General features: G+C 44.2%; 1 protein-coding gene across 10 annotated transcripts in view; it reads right to left on the bottom strand.

The window, feature by feature from the left end:
- CEP192 (centrosomal protein 192) overlaps positions 1-16,388 on the bottom strand; it is a 140,114-nt gene that overhangs the window by 19,552 nt on the left and 104,174 nt on the right. For 9 of the 10 annotated variants that reach the window (XM_009192319.4, XM_009192321.4, XM_009192322.4 and 6 more), the window contains 7 exons: positions 15,225-15,334; positions 11,665-11,815; positions 7,789-7,967; positions 7,164-7,287; positions 5,530-5,635; positions 4,264-4,471; positions 1,192-1,271 (listed from right to left, as the gene is read on the bottom strand). In XM_009192319.4, coding sequence (XP_009190583.2) covers positions 1,192-1,271; positions 4,264-4,471; positions 5,530-5,635; positions 7,164-7,287; positions 7,789-7,967; positions 11,665-11,815; positions 15,225-15,334 — 958 coding nt within the window. Of the gene's footprint in view, positions 1-229; positions 907-1,191; positions 1,272-4,263; positions 4,472-5,529; positions 5,636-7,163; positions 7,288-7,788; positions 7,968-11,664; positions 11,816-15,224; positions 15,335-16,388 lie in introns of those variants that run through there. The other variant, XM_021929911.2, reaches the window with a different exon arrangement.

Raw genomic sequence — 16,388 nt, forward strand, 5'->3', positions numbered from 1 at the left:
ACACAAGGCGACTTTTATCAGTTCCCTGGCTATAGTGATCTTTATGGTGAGGCTCACAATGTCAAACAACTATCTTTTGCTCAAAGACTCTGAAGACCCTGTTGAAAGTGCATTTTAATAACTTATGCAATACCAGTTTTTAATTTGTATTTACTAATTTTTTTAAGACAGGGTAATACCTGCTCTGCTGCCTAGGCTGGCGTGCAGTGGCGCAATCATGGCTCACTGCAGCCTTGACAGCCTGGGCTCAAGCGATCCTCCCACCTCAGCCTCCCAAGTAGTTTTTAATTTTTTCACAGTAGGTCCAGAAACTGTTTTTTGTACACATTTGGTTAGTATTATGGCTCAAAACTGTTACTGTCACACAAAATATATGGCAGAGACCACAGCCCTGTTCTAAACACCACCAATGACAAACCCACTGAATTCAGGCGGTGCCCTGGTGGAGACTACTGCCACAGACAGTAGGCTGCCACTCACTGGCAAAGAGTGCTCAGCTCCCTTTCCTGCACTGCTGGCTGGGAACATACGACAGCACTCAGAACATGAGGGGAAAGCCATGCATGTGTACATACAATGCTCAGAAATACGGTTTTTATGTATTTCTCAAAATAAAGTTATTTCAGATAAAATTAGGGCTAGGAGACAGCATTAAATGGAGCAAACATGTATTTCCACACATATTCTTTAATTTGACTCTCAAAACCATCTTGTGAAAAAGACTGGGCATATCTCATCCTCATCTAAAGAGAAAACCAACTAAATGAATTGGTGGAACAAATAACCAGCAAGGCCAGGTGCAGCAGCTCACACCTGTAATCCCAACACTTTGGGAGGCTGAGGTGGGAAGATCGCTTGAGGTCAGGAGTTCGAGACCAGACTGGGCAGTGAAGTGAGGCTCCATCTCTACAAAAAAACAAAAAGTTAGCTGGACGTGGTGGTACACACCTGTGGTCCCAGCCACATGGGAAGCTGAGGCTGGAGGATCACTTGAGCCTGGGAGGTTGAGGCTACAGTGAGCAGTGTTCACACCACTGCACTCCAGCCTGGGCGACAGAGCAAGACTTTTGTCTCAGAAAACAAACAAGCAAATAACCAATAATATCAACCTATGCTCATAGTCAGTTTTTAGAACGTCCTGGAAAAAGTTTAAACATTAAAACGATTATATCTGAGGCAGTCATGACTGACCTTGACATAAGGTGGAGCTAAAGATGACAGATGCCATTTCACGTCTGTGGTGCCGTGATTCTCGAGTTCCAGACAGCTCTCTAAAAGGAACACATATATCATAACCCAAACCCAGAGAGACTGGAGAACAAGCAGATGACTGTGACAGGCCTTACTACCTCATACTGGGGTTAAAAGAACCCAATCACTAGATCCCTAAAGGAGTTCAACAAGAACCACAGTATTTTCTTAAAAAATCAGGTATGTTAGATATTCTGTTTTAGGTTTTATTACAAGTATAATGCAAAGATACCAAGGGGCTTATGCAGAGGAGCAATAAGATGATTTACATTTTTAAAGCGTTACAGACTGCTCTGTAGAAAAGATACTGCAAGGCATTGAAGTGGACAAGGAAGCCCAGGTAAGTCATGGCTGCAGCAGTTTGGCTGTGAGATGACGCACAGGGTGACTGCCTCCAGCTTGGACAGTGGCAAAGGGGAGAAACAGACGTGGGCATGTGTGGCCTTTACTTGGAAGACAGGCTTCACAGGACTTGCTGATGGACTGAGTGGGAAGAGGGAGGAAGAAGAGAACTCAGAAATAACAACCGATGAACAGACAGTGGTGCCACCTACTGCCATGGTTGAGCCTGGAGGAGGTGTAGGGCTTCTCTTGGGCATACCACACCTGATGTGCCCATGAGACGCCCACATGTGGGAGCCAAGCAGGCACCGGGGTGTGATGCCTGGGCCCCAGCACATGGGAAGTCATGAGAGCCACAGGCCACAGGCCACAGGCCACAGGCCATCATCACACAGGGGAACACACAGAGAGAAACGCACAGGGAGGCCGGGCCGGGACCCTGCCAGTCTTCAGAAATCGGGGAGAGGAGTCAACAAGGGATCAGAGCAGGAGCAGGTGAGGCAGGAAAACTTGAGCCCCAGGGCACAGCAGCTGCACGGAGGAGTCCTCCAACGTGGAGGAGCAGTCGACAGTGCTGGGAGGTCAAGTCAACCAAGACAAAAAACAGACCCTGGATTTGGCACATGGAGCTCTTAAGTGACCTCCACAGGATGGGGTTCCGGGCATGAGGTGACGGCAGCCAAAGCCTAAGGAAGTGAGGGCAGGGGGCTGCTGAGACGGGGGAAGCCACAAGGAAAGGGTGTGGGGGCCAAGGAAGATGCTTCTTAACCCGGTAATGGTGGAGTATACTGGGTGCTGGTGGAGACGCATCAACAAGGAGGGAGAAGCTGATGGCTCTGGAGAGGAGGGGGCCACAGGAAGCCCCCGAAAGGTGAGAAGGGACAGGCCCGGTTCCAGGCAGAGGGTTCATCTGTGACGGAAACAGAAGCCGTTCACTGAGTCTCAGGGCCTATTTTTCATGTGTGAGGCAAAGTCAAGGGTTAGGAAGAGTGACAGCAGGAGCAGGGGAGCGGGCAGAAGCTCCCAGAGGAGAGAAGGGCCCCCAGTTGCGGGGGTGGCGGGAGCTGCAGGACACACACAGAGGAGCAGAGGCAGCAAAGCCTCAGGTGGAGGGGCACCAGGAACCCCCAGCAAGGCGGAGCAGCTCCCTCCAGCGTGGTTTCACTGCAAGGGTGGAGGCAGGAGGAGCCAGGCTCCTGGGACAAGCCAGGGTTGGGATCTTGCCAGGCAGGAACAGAGAGGGAGAGGAGCACCCCACAGTCACGGAAGCCTGGGAAACAGCAACTATAAGGACAGACTCAGGAGTCCAGGGAGTGACAAGAGGAGAGGGGCATGGGCAGGCTGGGAGAGAGCACAAAACAGGCAGGGCCCTCAGGCAGGGGGGGTCTCAGGGAGGACAGAGAACTGCTGTGAGCCCTGGGTGAGTGAGCTGAAGAGATGGGTGCCAGGCTCAGAGTGGGGAGCTCCAGAGTTGAACCACAAGGTATGGGAAGAAGACCATGGAAGCAGGAGGCTGAGGCTGGGGGTAGACAACATCAATGGAGAGGCAAGGAGTTAGAGGGCCAGGCAAGAGATGCACCCATATCATTTCTAACAGGTCCCCCGACAACACTGCTCATTTAGCCTGAGCTAGCAGTGAGAGAGACAGACAGGGACAAAAAGAAATGATCTCAGGACTCTTGAGGAATGTCAGCAATACAGAGTGCCTGACGGACAACAAACAGCATGCTAACTGCTGTACATGTACCACTGAACACAAACGCTCCTCACGTCCCAATAAACCCATCCTAAGTTGCAATGAACCTAAGTGAAAAACGCATTTAATCCCCCTAACCTACTCAACATCATAGCTTAGCCAAGCCTGCCTGAAACGTGCTGAGAACACTTACCTGAGCCCACAGATGGGCAAATCCTCTAACACAAAGTTCGTTTGATAACACGGGGTGGAATATCTCATGTCACTTACTGAAGACAGTGCACTGCAGAATACAGTATCCGCTGTTCACCCTTGTGATCACGGCTGACTAGAAGCTGTGGCTCAGGGTTGCCGCCGCTCAGAATCACAAGAGGGTGCAGCACCATGTGTCGCTACCCAGGGCAAGGTCAAAAATCAAAGTGCAATTTTCATTGAATGCACATGGCTTTCACACCACCACTAGGTCAAAAAATGGTAAATCGAGCCACCGTAAGTCAGGATCTGCCCATATAGGAATTACTGAATTTATCCTCGAAGCCTTCTCTGGAAGGAGTTAATTCCAAAGGCCATTTTACAAACGGGGAAACTGAGCAAGTCTACCGGACCTGTCTGGAGCCTCAAGGTCACGTGAGTCAGTGATGAAGCCGGGCTCCACCACTGGCCTGCCTTCTTCATCTGCTAACTTATCAACAACTGTGGTCAAGGATCTTGTGAGAGTTGCACAGGAAAGATTCTGACCATCAAATAAAACCTAGGATTCCTGGAATACACACAGTTAGTAAATGCCAAGATTTCACATTTCAAGATTGTTTAGATCCCAAATCCAGCCCATCATGGAAATGATTGCTAGTGACCACTTTCCCCCTGAAGGAGGAGGAAATCTGTATTTATCACCAACTTATTATGGCTAAGAATTAAGCATAGACTCAATATATCAGCAGACATTTGAATTACATAATTTTGTGATACAATACCTGAAGTTTCACCAGGTTCTGTTGTAGAAAAAGTAATACTCTTCTTTCTTATTTCAACTTTTGTGGAAGGCGGTTTTGTCATTGGTTTCACCAAATGACTGACTGCAGGCTCAGATATTGGGGACAGAATTCCAAATGGTTTGGAGGTCAAACGAGTTAAAAGTTCCACCTGAGTTAAATCTTCTCGAATCTGAACTTTCACAATTTTCTGAAATGAGCCAAAGACAGGGATAAGCTATAAAAAACGTACCTATCATTTTAAACGAAACAATTCCATTTTAAAATCATGGTAGAGAAAAGAAATGCCAAACAAATGAAATATCAATAAATTTAGGAATTAAAGTTTATTTATTTAGATCTCAAGGTAAATCTGTGACTCTATCTCCTCTCTCCCACTACCTTTGTTTTTAAAGCAAATTTCGAAAATTAGTAATCAGTTCTAGGCTCCACTCTCTACACCCATTCCCCAAGATAACTGTTCTGATCACTATGGAAAAATCTCTTTTTTTTTTTTTTTTTTGAGACAGAGTCTCACTCTGTCGCCCAGGCTGGAGTGCAGTGGCCGGATCTCAGCTCACTGCAAGCTCCGCCTCCTGGGTTCACACCATTCTCCTGCCTCAGCCTCCCAAGTAGCTGGGACTACAGGCGCCCGCCACCTCGCCCGGCTAGTTTTTTGTATTTTTTTTTTAGTAGAGACGGGGTTTCACCGTGTTAGCCAGGATGGTCTTGATCTTGTGACCTCGTGATCCGCCCGTCTCGGCCTCCCAAAGTGCTAGGATTACAGGCTTGAGCCACCGCGCCCGGCCCACTATGGAAAAATTCTATACCAATGCTCTAACTAGTTGGCCTCAGAATACAAATAATCATGCCTCGGTATCCACGGCAGATCAGTTCCAGGATCCCCTGAGGATGCTAAAATCCTCAATGCTCAAGTCCTGTATATAAAGTGACACAGTATTTGCACATAACCTACATACATCCTCCCATACACTTTAGTTCACCTCTAGGGTACTTATAATACCTAATACAGTGCAAATGCTATGCGAACATTTGTTATACTGTATTTATTTGTATTATTTTTCCCCCAAATAATTTCAGTCTGTGGTTGAATAATTTCAATCCTTGGATGTGGAACCCACAAATATGAAGCGCCAAGTATACTTCCATTTGATTTCTGAAATTAAGTGCTAATAAGGATTATGAAACTGAAGCTACAAACTAACACAACTGTCACTCAAAGAAAAACCAAACCACTTTTAAAAGTACCTTCTGTCCAGCATCACAGTGTATATAGATCAAACCACTCCACGGGAACATTGACTGTTTTGTGGATAAGGAGGAATTAGGACTCACAAGAATTTGTAGTTTACTCCTTTAAAAAAAAATTAGTAAGAAAATTAGAAAGAGCCTGCATTTTAACAGCAGTAATCACAGGAGTTATAAATACTGTCTACCAGCCAATGGCCATTTCCTCACTGCTCAGGCAGAGCAGAGAACAGAGCTCACTCCACGCGGCTCCCACGTGCTCAGCCCACCTCCACCCGACTCAACGGCTAACAAGGAACTTGCCAGTGCGAACCCATGACACAAGGGCAAAACTCATGTGAAAACAAACCATGACTTAGGAATATCATTTTAAAAGCAACTCACGGTAAAAATTTCTAGAGCAAAAGACCAAGACTACAAAAGCTCTGAGCCACGTGACAATAAAGAAGAATGTAGGTGCAGCACGGAGAGAATGAAGCAGCGGCAGAGGAAACTGGAAAAAAGGGTGGGGGAGACGGAGAAGAAATGAAGAAAAAAATGTGTTTCTATATGACCCGGCTGCTTATATTTTCTGGGCTCAATATTCTCTTCAAGAGCCAGGGGATGCCAGAGAAGAGTTTAAAAGTGGACAATGGGATCAGACTTGTGATTTTTAAAGAAATCACCAGACTGAAAAGCTATTTCCGTCAACATGTCAAAAATGACAGGGCAAGACTGTCTTCCCCTGACGAACACACGAGGCTACAGAAAAAGCGGCCTGTGAGGAACCTGCTCTACCGTTAGCTGAAGGGTGTGTGGCACATGAGAAACACTTGCTGCACGCCGAACTGACTGCTCTGGTTCCCACACCGTCTCTCTGGAGAATCCCTAACCATGCCTCAGCTCAAAGTCTCAGTCAAGTAAACTCTCCTAAAATTTCAGCATATCATTTTAAATAAACTTCATGTGGTCTCTCTGCAAAGCTGCTAATCCCAGATAGAAGGGAACACACAGCCATGGGCGCCACGCGCTGGCCAGGTGAGGTCCCGAAACGCCGCAGAGCTGTGGCTTTCCCACCTATCAACAACCAGGCTGTGGACAGGCTGTGGCCGTGTGTAAATGGCTGGCCCCAAGAGACGTCCTTCTGTCCTAGAATACTCTACGTAGAAAACGGTCAGCAAGGTTATGGCTCATACATACTAAAAGCGAGGAAGCTTTGTCTGAAAAACATTCAGAAAAACAGAACACACAACCCAAACCAAGATAAGAAGCGGCAGAAGTGTTTGGGCTCGGGACACATCGCGACCCCTCATCCCATGTCCAGCTGCATTCCTTGCTTTGTCATTTTGTGGGCAGAGTCCTAAGAAGGAAACGCTCTGAAGTCTTCACACCAGGGACTCTGTTCCACCTCAAATGTGTGTGTCCCTTTACCCTCCTGGGTGACAACATAACCAGCCGTGTGCAGATCTCTGCTCCACTAGTCCGCCTGCCACTTGAGCCCACAGCTGACCTGCAGAACCATGCACGCGCTTTGTGCAGAGTCAGCACGGTGCAAAATTTAACTGGATAAACTACAATGACATATTATTTGACCTTTAGAAAGTCACCAAGCCAGCATCTAAGTAACACGCAGAGAACACAGAAGTCAGACTTACTCTGGGGCGACACATCCATGCTGCGGTGTGACTGTGAGGCAATGCGCTGGCCAGCACAGCTCAAATCTCAATAACCTCACAGAGTTATTCACAATCTGAAAACATCCAGTTTTTGCCATGTCACCTATTTTGTCAGATAAATAAAATGTTACTTACATTTAACAACAGTGAAAAAGACAAATGTTAACAACTAATAAACCAGAACCCTAAATAGATACATGAGTATGCTACTGCTTTCTCAACTGCGCAATTACAGAAATTTCCAATCCTTGGTAGTAAACAAAAGGAAAAAGGAAACCTGGAAATTGTCACTGCTTGGTCTTAACCTGAGCACACACCTGCGTAGCAGATTCACTCTACTCTGCACCAATGCTGTATCCCTGTGGGCAGGGGTGTGGCTCTGCCACTGGGGAACTGGGAGCCTCGTTGAGGAGTGTGGCCCTGGGACAAGGACTCTGCTCTAGGCAAGTCTGAGTGGGGTCTCCAACAGTGGAAGCAGGACCTGGGCAAGGCACAGCTCAATGTGCAAGAGCCCATGTGTGTCTTGGATGGGCCATGGGTACAAAGGAAGTACAGGCCCAGACGCCAGAACAGACCTCTGAGGTGTCACAGCTGACATACTCACAAGGAGAAGGAGCTACTAGAATCAAGTGCTCGGGCAGGACAGTCCACGGCTCTTCGGAGGCCAGCTGATCTGGAGGCGGGCGAGCCGCCTGTGAGAGAAGAGGAGAACCTTGAGGACCTTTGACTGGTAAAACATCCAAAGAGATGTTGCCACCATGTCTGCCAGAAGCTCCCAAGTCGCTAAAAAATTATTTAAAAATGAAAAAGTTAGACAAGAAGAGACAGAGACAGAAGTTAAAAATGATAAAAGGCCAGATTGTATCACATACTTTTATACTAATTCTTCATAAATCTAAAAACATTAAAAGTTAAAAGTGCATTATATATCAGGTATTTTTTAGCGAATAAAAATTATTCATATTGTGTATAGTTTACAGTGTGTATAGGCTGGGTGTGGTGGCTCATGCCTATAATCCCAGCACTTTGGGAGGCTGAGGCGGGAGGATCGCTTGAGGCTAGGAGTTTGAGAACAGCCTAGGCAACATAGCAAGACACCACCTCTACAAAAAGATAAAAGAAAAATTAGCTGGGAGTGGTGGCAGGTGTCTGTAGTACCAGCTACCAGGAAGGCCGAGGCAGAAGAATTACTTGAGGCCAGGAGTCCAACCTGGGCTACACAGCAAAACCCTGTCTTTAAAAAAATACATGAAGTATAGGGGTGACAGGGGTGGGTGGTTGCACTGGGACTTGCAGGGAACAGTTAGCCAGTCTGGGTCAGTGGCATTGAGCTCAGGGAGACAGCCGTGCAATGGAAAGATTAGTTAAAAAATTGGAGGATTAAGTAAAAACATAAATATGTTGAGGATAATGGGGCCAGGGTTCTCAGTACTGGAGAAAAGGGTATAAATGTGGAAAGGCACTGTGGTGTTAGACTAGAATTGGAGGCTTCAGAGGAAGCTCATTTAACATATTTATAAACACAAGTAAATACAGAAGTGTGTGGATTTGTGTATTAGTCCACATTTCCTGGGTTTGTCCACAGGGAGAGCCTAGAAGCAAGGGTATCTCAACACCATGAGCACACCTGGTGCCTGCACCCTGGTTTCTAACACCATGAGCACACCTAGTGCCTGCACCCTGGTTTCTAACACCATGAACACGCAGTTGCCTTGCTGCACCCTCGGTTTTCTTTCATGGGCACACCTGGTTGCCTGCACCCTGGTTTTCCTAACACCATGAGGCACGCCTGGATTGCCTGCGCCCTGGTTTTCTAACGCCATGAGGCACACCTGGTGCCTGCGCTGTTTTCTGAACGCCATGAACACCTGGTGCTTTCTTTGCCCTGGTTTTCTGACGCCATGAGCACACCACGAGGATTGCCTCGCCCTGGTTTTCCTGACGCCATGAGCACACCTGGTGCCTCGCCCTGGTTTCTGACCATGAGCACACCTGGTGCCGCCCTGGTTTCTGACACCATGAGCGCACCTGGTGCTCGCAGCCCTGGTTTCTGACACCATGAACTTGCCACCGGGTCGCCTCAGCCCTGGTTTTCTGACACCATAGACACCTGCGGTGCCTCGCCCTGGTTTCTGGGCACCATGGAGCACACCTGGTTATATAGCCCTGGTTTTAACACCATGAGCACACCTGGTGCCTGCGCCCTGGTTTCTGAACACCATGAGCACACCTGGTGCCTGCGCCCTGGTTTCTAACACCATGAGCACACCTGGTGCCTGCGCCCTGGTTTCTGACCATTCATTCTCTACTCTCAGCTTCTGAGAGAAATGGTGATTCTGGGGGGCGGGGTGGGGAGCGCAGGGAAAGTATAGGATGAGCCTAAACATCCTGCTGTGCCAATGAGTAAGAAAGTGCTCAAAGAAGGACGGGGGACCCATCAAAAGGACCGGAAGCCAGAATGCAATGTAGGACCAAATAACGACAGTGAAGGACCACACTGCACCCTGCACCCACGAGCCCACTCCAGTATCAGTGACTCATTACACAAAAAGGCCAAAAGCAAATCTCTTCCTCATAGGAAAAAGCCAATTAATACATGTAGAAAGATGGCATTAGAAATCACTCTTTGGTAACCATGATGAAAATAATTCAGGCAACAAGCATCAATGGATGCTCACAGTTTGATAAGGAACAGATAATCATGATCTTTGAGGAACTCCCTCTAAGATATTCATCAGCTTTACAGTGGAGAAATCTGGCAGGCACCATTTTTAACTAAGTGATAGCACAAATTAGCATTGTACACTGCCTGAGAAGATGCACCGAGAAAACAAACAGCATCATTCCTACCAAAAGTGTGAAAATTGAATCTGCAAACTGAAATTGTGGGATGTTTTACAAAGTAACTGGCCTGGACTCCAAAAAAACATCAAGGTCATTGGTAAGAAAGGGTTAGCAGTTGGCCTGCAATCTATTTTCTCCTTTTTACCAAGGAATGCTCAATAAAAAAGAAAGGTGATTTGGTGAAATCTGCTAGTGATCTTGCTAGTGACAGATCTCCTAGCAAACACACTGATGTCCTTATCTATGGAATGCTTTTTGCAAGATGTATCTGCTCTGTCTAGAATTATTTGTGGTAAAGAAACCTGAAGCTTCTGATTTTATGGGATACAATTATTTGAAAAATTACCACATAAGTCATGTAATTATCAAAGTGCAAAATAGAACTTTCATGCTCAATACAGCTCCTCCTTTCAGGTAAGCCATGTAGCACACGCACAATTTAGAGACCTGGTGTCAAAACTGAACAAGAGCTCAAGTATTAATGCGGCCGAAAGGACCTAGGAAGCGCCACCGCCAGTCCCAGACTTCTCCAGGCTTCACCTAAAATTACTAGTAAGCTTAATTCTGGGTGAAGTCTTTGATTTCGTGGATCTGATACAATAATCGAACCTTCTGTATTTATCTCAGTCAGGAAAGATAAGGAAAGGCTAAGGAACTCTATTCTGAAAGACAGTAAGCAGACAGCATAACTAAACGCAGCATGTGATGTTAGATTACACTCTGGACCAGAGAGGAAGCGGCAAAGTTGAAGGTTATTTTTTGTTGTTGTTTTGTCATTTAACTATAATATAAAGGACATTATTGGAACAAACAATAACGTGTGGATGGAACCTGTGGACTAAATGACTGTAGTGTATTGCTATTAAAAGTCCTAATTTGGATGAGTTTTCCAGGGCTATGTAGGAGATTGTTTTTTTCGTTTTGTTTTTGAGACAGAGTCTCGCTCTGTCGGCCAGGCTGGAGTGCAGTGGCCTCATCTCAGTTCACTGCAAGCTCCGCCTCCCGGGTTCACACCATTCTCCTGCCTCAGCCTCCCCTGTAGCTGGGAATACAGGCGCCCGCCACCTCGCCCGGCTAGCTTTTTGTATTTCTTTTTCAGTAGAGACGGGGTTTCACCGTGTTAACCAGGATGATCTCGATCTGACCTTGTGATCCGCCTGCGTTGGCCTCCCAAAGTGCTGGGATTACAGGCGTGAGCCACCAAGCCCGGCCTCGGCCTCCCAGAGTGCTGGGATTACAGGCGGGAGCCACCAAGCCCGGCCTCGGCCTCCCAGAGTGCTGGGATTACAGGCGGGAGCCACCAAGCCTGGCCATAGCAGAGTGTTTTTAGGACATTTAGGGCTAATTGGTTATCATGCCTGAAACTTACTCTTAGATGGTTCAGAAAAATGTTCCATATAAATAGAGGATGACAAGGTAAAGGTGGTAAAACAACGTGAGTCTGAGTGCAGCATATATGGGAGTTCTCTGCACTATTTCTAAACTTTCCTGAAAGTTTGAAATTATTTCAACTTAAATTTTAAAATAAAGGTGAAATAAAAATTTTGAGACAAAATAATAATAATAGTAAACTACAGGAAAAAAGATCAGCTTTGCTATGAATCGAATCATCCTGAAATCAGGTCATTTATTTTACCTTGTAGATTCCAAGCTAGCTTTGGAAGAAGGCTGAAGGAATTCTCTGCTAGAAATGCAATCTCTGAATTCTCCAATTACTGAAAGTATAATTTTACACATGCTTCCATAAAAGAGCTGAACATCATTAGGCCGTTGGGGAAGATCATATACTGAAATAGAAAATAATGTTTGAAATACATTAATGTTCACACAAGCACACCACAAAGTAACAGATACATTTGTATATTTACGGCTATAGAATATTAGTTTCCTGGGTTGGGGGAGGTGACATTAGGATTAGTAGTATACCTCCTGGCACAAAATTACAGTGAATTCAGCACCAGTGGCTGACAGCTCAGACTTGGAACCTGAATTTGAACTACCTTTGCCACTCATTTACTTTGTGACTTTTGGCAAGTTACTTAACCTCTCTGAACTTAGTTTCCTCAACTACAACACAGAGTAACGATCTGTATCAGGGGTTGTGAGCATTAAAATAAGAATGCTTTTGCAGATATATTCGGCAACAAACATTTATATGAAGCTTAATGTAGACATTGTTCTAATCCCTTTATATATATTAATTTAGTTAATTTTCAAAACAATTCTTTGAGATAGGTACTGTTACCCCTACTGCAAAGAGGAAGAATCTGAAGCACAGAAGTTAAGAGTCCATGATTTTTAAGTAGCAGTCTCACAGACATTCAATTTAAAGTAAATCTAGAAACCAGCACTACTAATATAATTAGATTAGTGAAATAGTATTCAAGATTAACATCTCGGCCGGGCGCGGTGGCTCAAGCCTGTAATCCCAGCACTTTGGGAGGCCGAGACGGGCGGATCACGAGGTCAGGAGATCGAGACCATCCTGGCGAACACGGTGAAACCCCATCTCTACTAAAAAATACAAAAAAACTAGCCGGGCGAGGTGGCGGCGCCTGTAGTCCCAGCTACTCGGGAGGCTGAGGCAGAAGAATGGCGTAAACCTGGGAGGCGGAGCTTGCAGTGAGCTGAGATCCGGCCACTGCACTCCAGCCTGGGCTACAGAGCCAGACTCCATCTCAAAAAAAAAAAAAAAAAAAAAAAGATTAACATCTCTAGGCCACCCAAATTTGTATATACAAGAAATATTAAATTAGATGGTCTTTGAATATCATATATTTTGACATGGAAATTTTAAAAGAACACAGTAACTATAAATTTACATTTATAACTTAACCAAGACTCTTGACTGAAAAAGTTTAAATCAACTACAAAAATATGTGCCATAAATTACACATTTTGTAAAAGCAAGATTGTTACAAATCTTTGGAACAGTAACATGCTCAAAGAAATGTTACTGAAATTCATCACATAAAAGCTTCAGCTGCAGTGTACTCACAGGTGATCTATGGTACAAACCAACAAATAAAGTGAAACTGTTTTCTCCGTTCATCTGGACAATAAATATATAATCACAAGGAATACAGTATTCCTTGAGGTGAAATTCTGGTGTCCCAAAGACCTGGCCTGAGTCCCAGCTCAACCCCATCTAGATGGGTGATCTTGACAGCTACTTGAGCTCTTGGTTGGCTGTGTCAACACAACTCTTAATACATTATGTGTACTTAATTTCTGGACATTCAGCTCTACCTGGAGCATTTGCCCTTATTCAGGTCTCATCTTCGCCTTACCACCTCCTCCTTTTTCTTCAAGTATACCTAAAGAATCATCTCATTCTAAGTGAGGTGCCCTCCCAGATTTATAAACACAGCTCTCTCTATCACAGCACTTTTCACATCACACCTGAGTCATCTGTCTTCCCCTGAGTCTGTAAGCCCCTCATGGACAAGGACTGCATCCAGTACCTCTGCATCCAGTGTCCATAGACCTACTGGCACTCTGTCTTCTCAGGATGCATCCACCATTCAACGAGAGGACTGTCATTGTATGGTGGGGCTATGCCACCTTCTGAACCACTGCAAACTCTGGCTCCCTACAGTCTTCACCACAGTTGCACCATGTTACTAAGTGTTAGTGTTCCATCTCCACAGCACAGTTCAGCTTATCTCGTATTTGGATCCTTCCTCTGAGGAAGAGCTGGGGCTGCAGTGGGACAGATGGGTCTTCAGTTTCCACTTCAAATCCAAGGCTTTTTTCCTTTGCTCTGGTCCCCTAGCACACTCCTAACAAGTCCATTTCAAGTCTTTTTGTCATTTTTAACTAACTCATCCTTGCCTTCCCTTTGAGCAGATGATCTAGACACCCACTTATTGAAAAGTTCACAGACTATTCAACATCACCCCTACCAAGGCATAAATGTCCTTTCATCACTTCATATTTCAGAAGCAAAATATAATCCATCACTAAAAAAGTAGAAAATAAAAACAGGGAAAAGCTACCACCAGAAATTTACCACCAAAACTAGCCACTTATTCTTTTGGTGTGTGTATGTCTGTAATTTTACTTATGTAAATATATGTAATAATTTTTAGCAAAATAAGATCTTACTATGCAAACTTCAGAAAGGTTTTGTGATAAATGAAGAGCTTTCCATGTCATTCAGAACAGATTCACATTATTGTTCTAATGGCTTCAAAATACTCTACTGTGGCCGGGCGCGGTGGCTCACGCCTGTAATCCCAGCACTTTGGGAGGCAGAGGCGAGGGGATCAAGAAGTCAGGAGATCGAGACCATCCTGGCTAACATGGTGAAACCCCGTCTCTACTAAAAAATACAAAATAATTAGCTGGGTGTGTTGGTGGCCTGTAGTCCCCCCTACTCGGGAGGCTGAGGCAGGAGAATGGCGTGAAACCGGGAGGCAGAGCTTGCAGTGAGCAGAGATCGCGCCACTGCGCTCCAGCCTGGGGGACAGAGCAAGACTCCATCTCAAAAAAAAAAACCCATTCTACTGCATAATTAAATGACTCCCTATTCTTGGGCATTAAGGTTACGTCTAGCTTCTTGCTATTATAAACAACACTATGGTGAAAATCTGTATATACATTTTTACACAGTCTGTATGTCTCAATATATTTATATTTTGTAGGAATAAATAGCGTTAAATATTTGAAATGTTTAGTGTAAACAGGGCTAACCATCTAGGTTAGTGTCACCTTATTACTACCTATTTTGAAGATTTTTTGCCACCACTACATCTTCCCTAAATCTTACAACAGGCACGATAGAACAGTAACCTCAAAATGAGTGCGAGTTTACAATCAAATCTAAGTAGCAATTAATTTGATTTAATAATGACCATTTTCTTCTTCCTGTTTACAAGGTTGCCTATAGAATAACTGCAGAAGGTATTAGTAACACGGAACATTTATACAGCAGCAAAGCTCTTTCACTGAATCCTTGTTAACAACTCCGTATGGATGAAAAGCTAGATGTCGCTCCTCTTCCCATTTACAAGATAAGGAAACTGATATTCAATAATGTAATTTGCTCAAACTCATACAGCAGGGCTGTGGCTCAAACTCTGCCGGACACTGTATCTAAACTAACACTTCCTTCTTATATCACATTATTGGACCTAGATAATACTATAAACGACCCAAAAGATTTAATACATCAAGACACGCCGAAATTCTTACCTTCAGTTACTAATAGCTCATCTTGAAATGCTTCAACAAAATTAATGTTTTGAAACACACTGTGTTCTGGAAGTATCTCTTTTATCATCTCTGGTTTATGTAACAGGGCCCTGGCATGAGAGATTTTTTATTATTATTATTTAAAAGTGCCATTATATATAAAATAACTTTAATTAGATTTTCACTAATGCATTTGGCAAATCCCACTAATACTGAAATATCAGTACACAGACCTTACACCTAAAAGAAAAATCTGTTTTGGAAGTTCCCTCGAAATTTACACATGGTAGTAAAATTATCAGTTTCAGTTAAATATTAACATCAAACAAGAATTCCCTAAAAGAAGAGTAAAACTAGATTCTTTTCAGGTCCTACATTTTCATTATTTGTGATAATGTGGTCATAGCTAGAAATTTGTCTCAGATCACAAAAGAACATGCTAAAAAATGGGAAGATTTGAAGGGGAATATCTCAATTACCATATAACCATGTTTATCTGGCCCCTTCCAGAGAATCTGAGGTGAGAAAACTGAAATGTAAATTTCTCTATAATACTCAGATGTCCACAAAGAAAATCTCACTACTATAATTTTATGTCAAAGAGGAGTTTGAAAACAATACGCTGACTTCTATATCCCAATTGAGAAAAAGAAAAACATCAGAATACCTCATAATATGATTTCTCCAAATGTCAGTTTCTATTTCCAAAATACTTAAAAAAGAAACAAAACCAGGTCCAAAGGCACGCTTTTTATTTGGTCTGTTCTAACATCATGTAGCAAGCCGCCATTAAATTCCCTCTTGTAAAACATTCCAATGACCCTCAACAAATTAAAAACAAAACAATTTCCCAAATTCTGTATCAGAATAAAACACAGCCAAGCACAAAGGGTTGGAAGGAGACAGGCATATTCCTCCACACCCCCTTTCTAACGATTTTTTATTAGCAGGTGACACACCATGAGCTGCACTCATCCTGTGTTTAGGTCCTTTAGTCTAGGAAACTACACTTTACAATGAGAGAATTCATATCTTTGAATCACACCTAAACCTAAATCAACATCCTAAATTTTCCAACAGTTCAGCATATCAAACTATGTTTAAATTATCTATCTATCTATTTATTTATTTATTTATTTAAGAGGTCTGGCTCTGTCGCCAAGG

Source organism: Papio anubis, chromosome 19 (assembly GCF_008728515.1).
Source record: "Papio anubis isolate 15944 chromosome 19, Panubis1.0, whole genome shotgun sequence".
Lineage (NCBI taxonomy): Eukaryota > Metazoa > Chordata > Mammalia > Primates > Cercopithecidae > Papio > Papio anubis.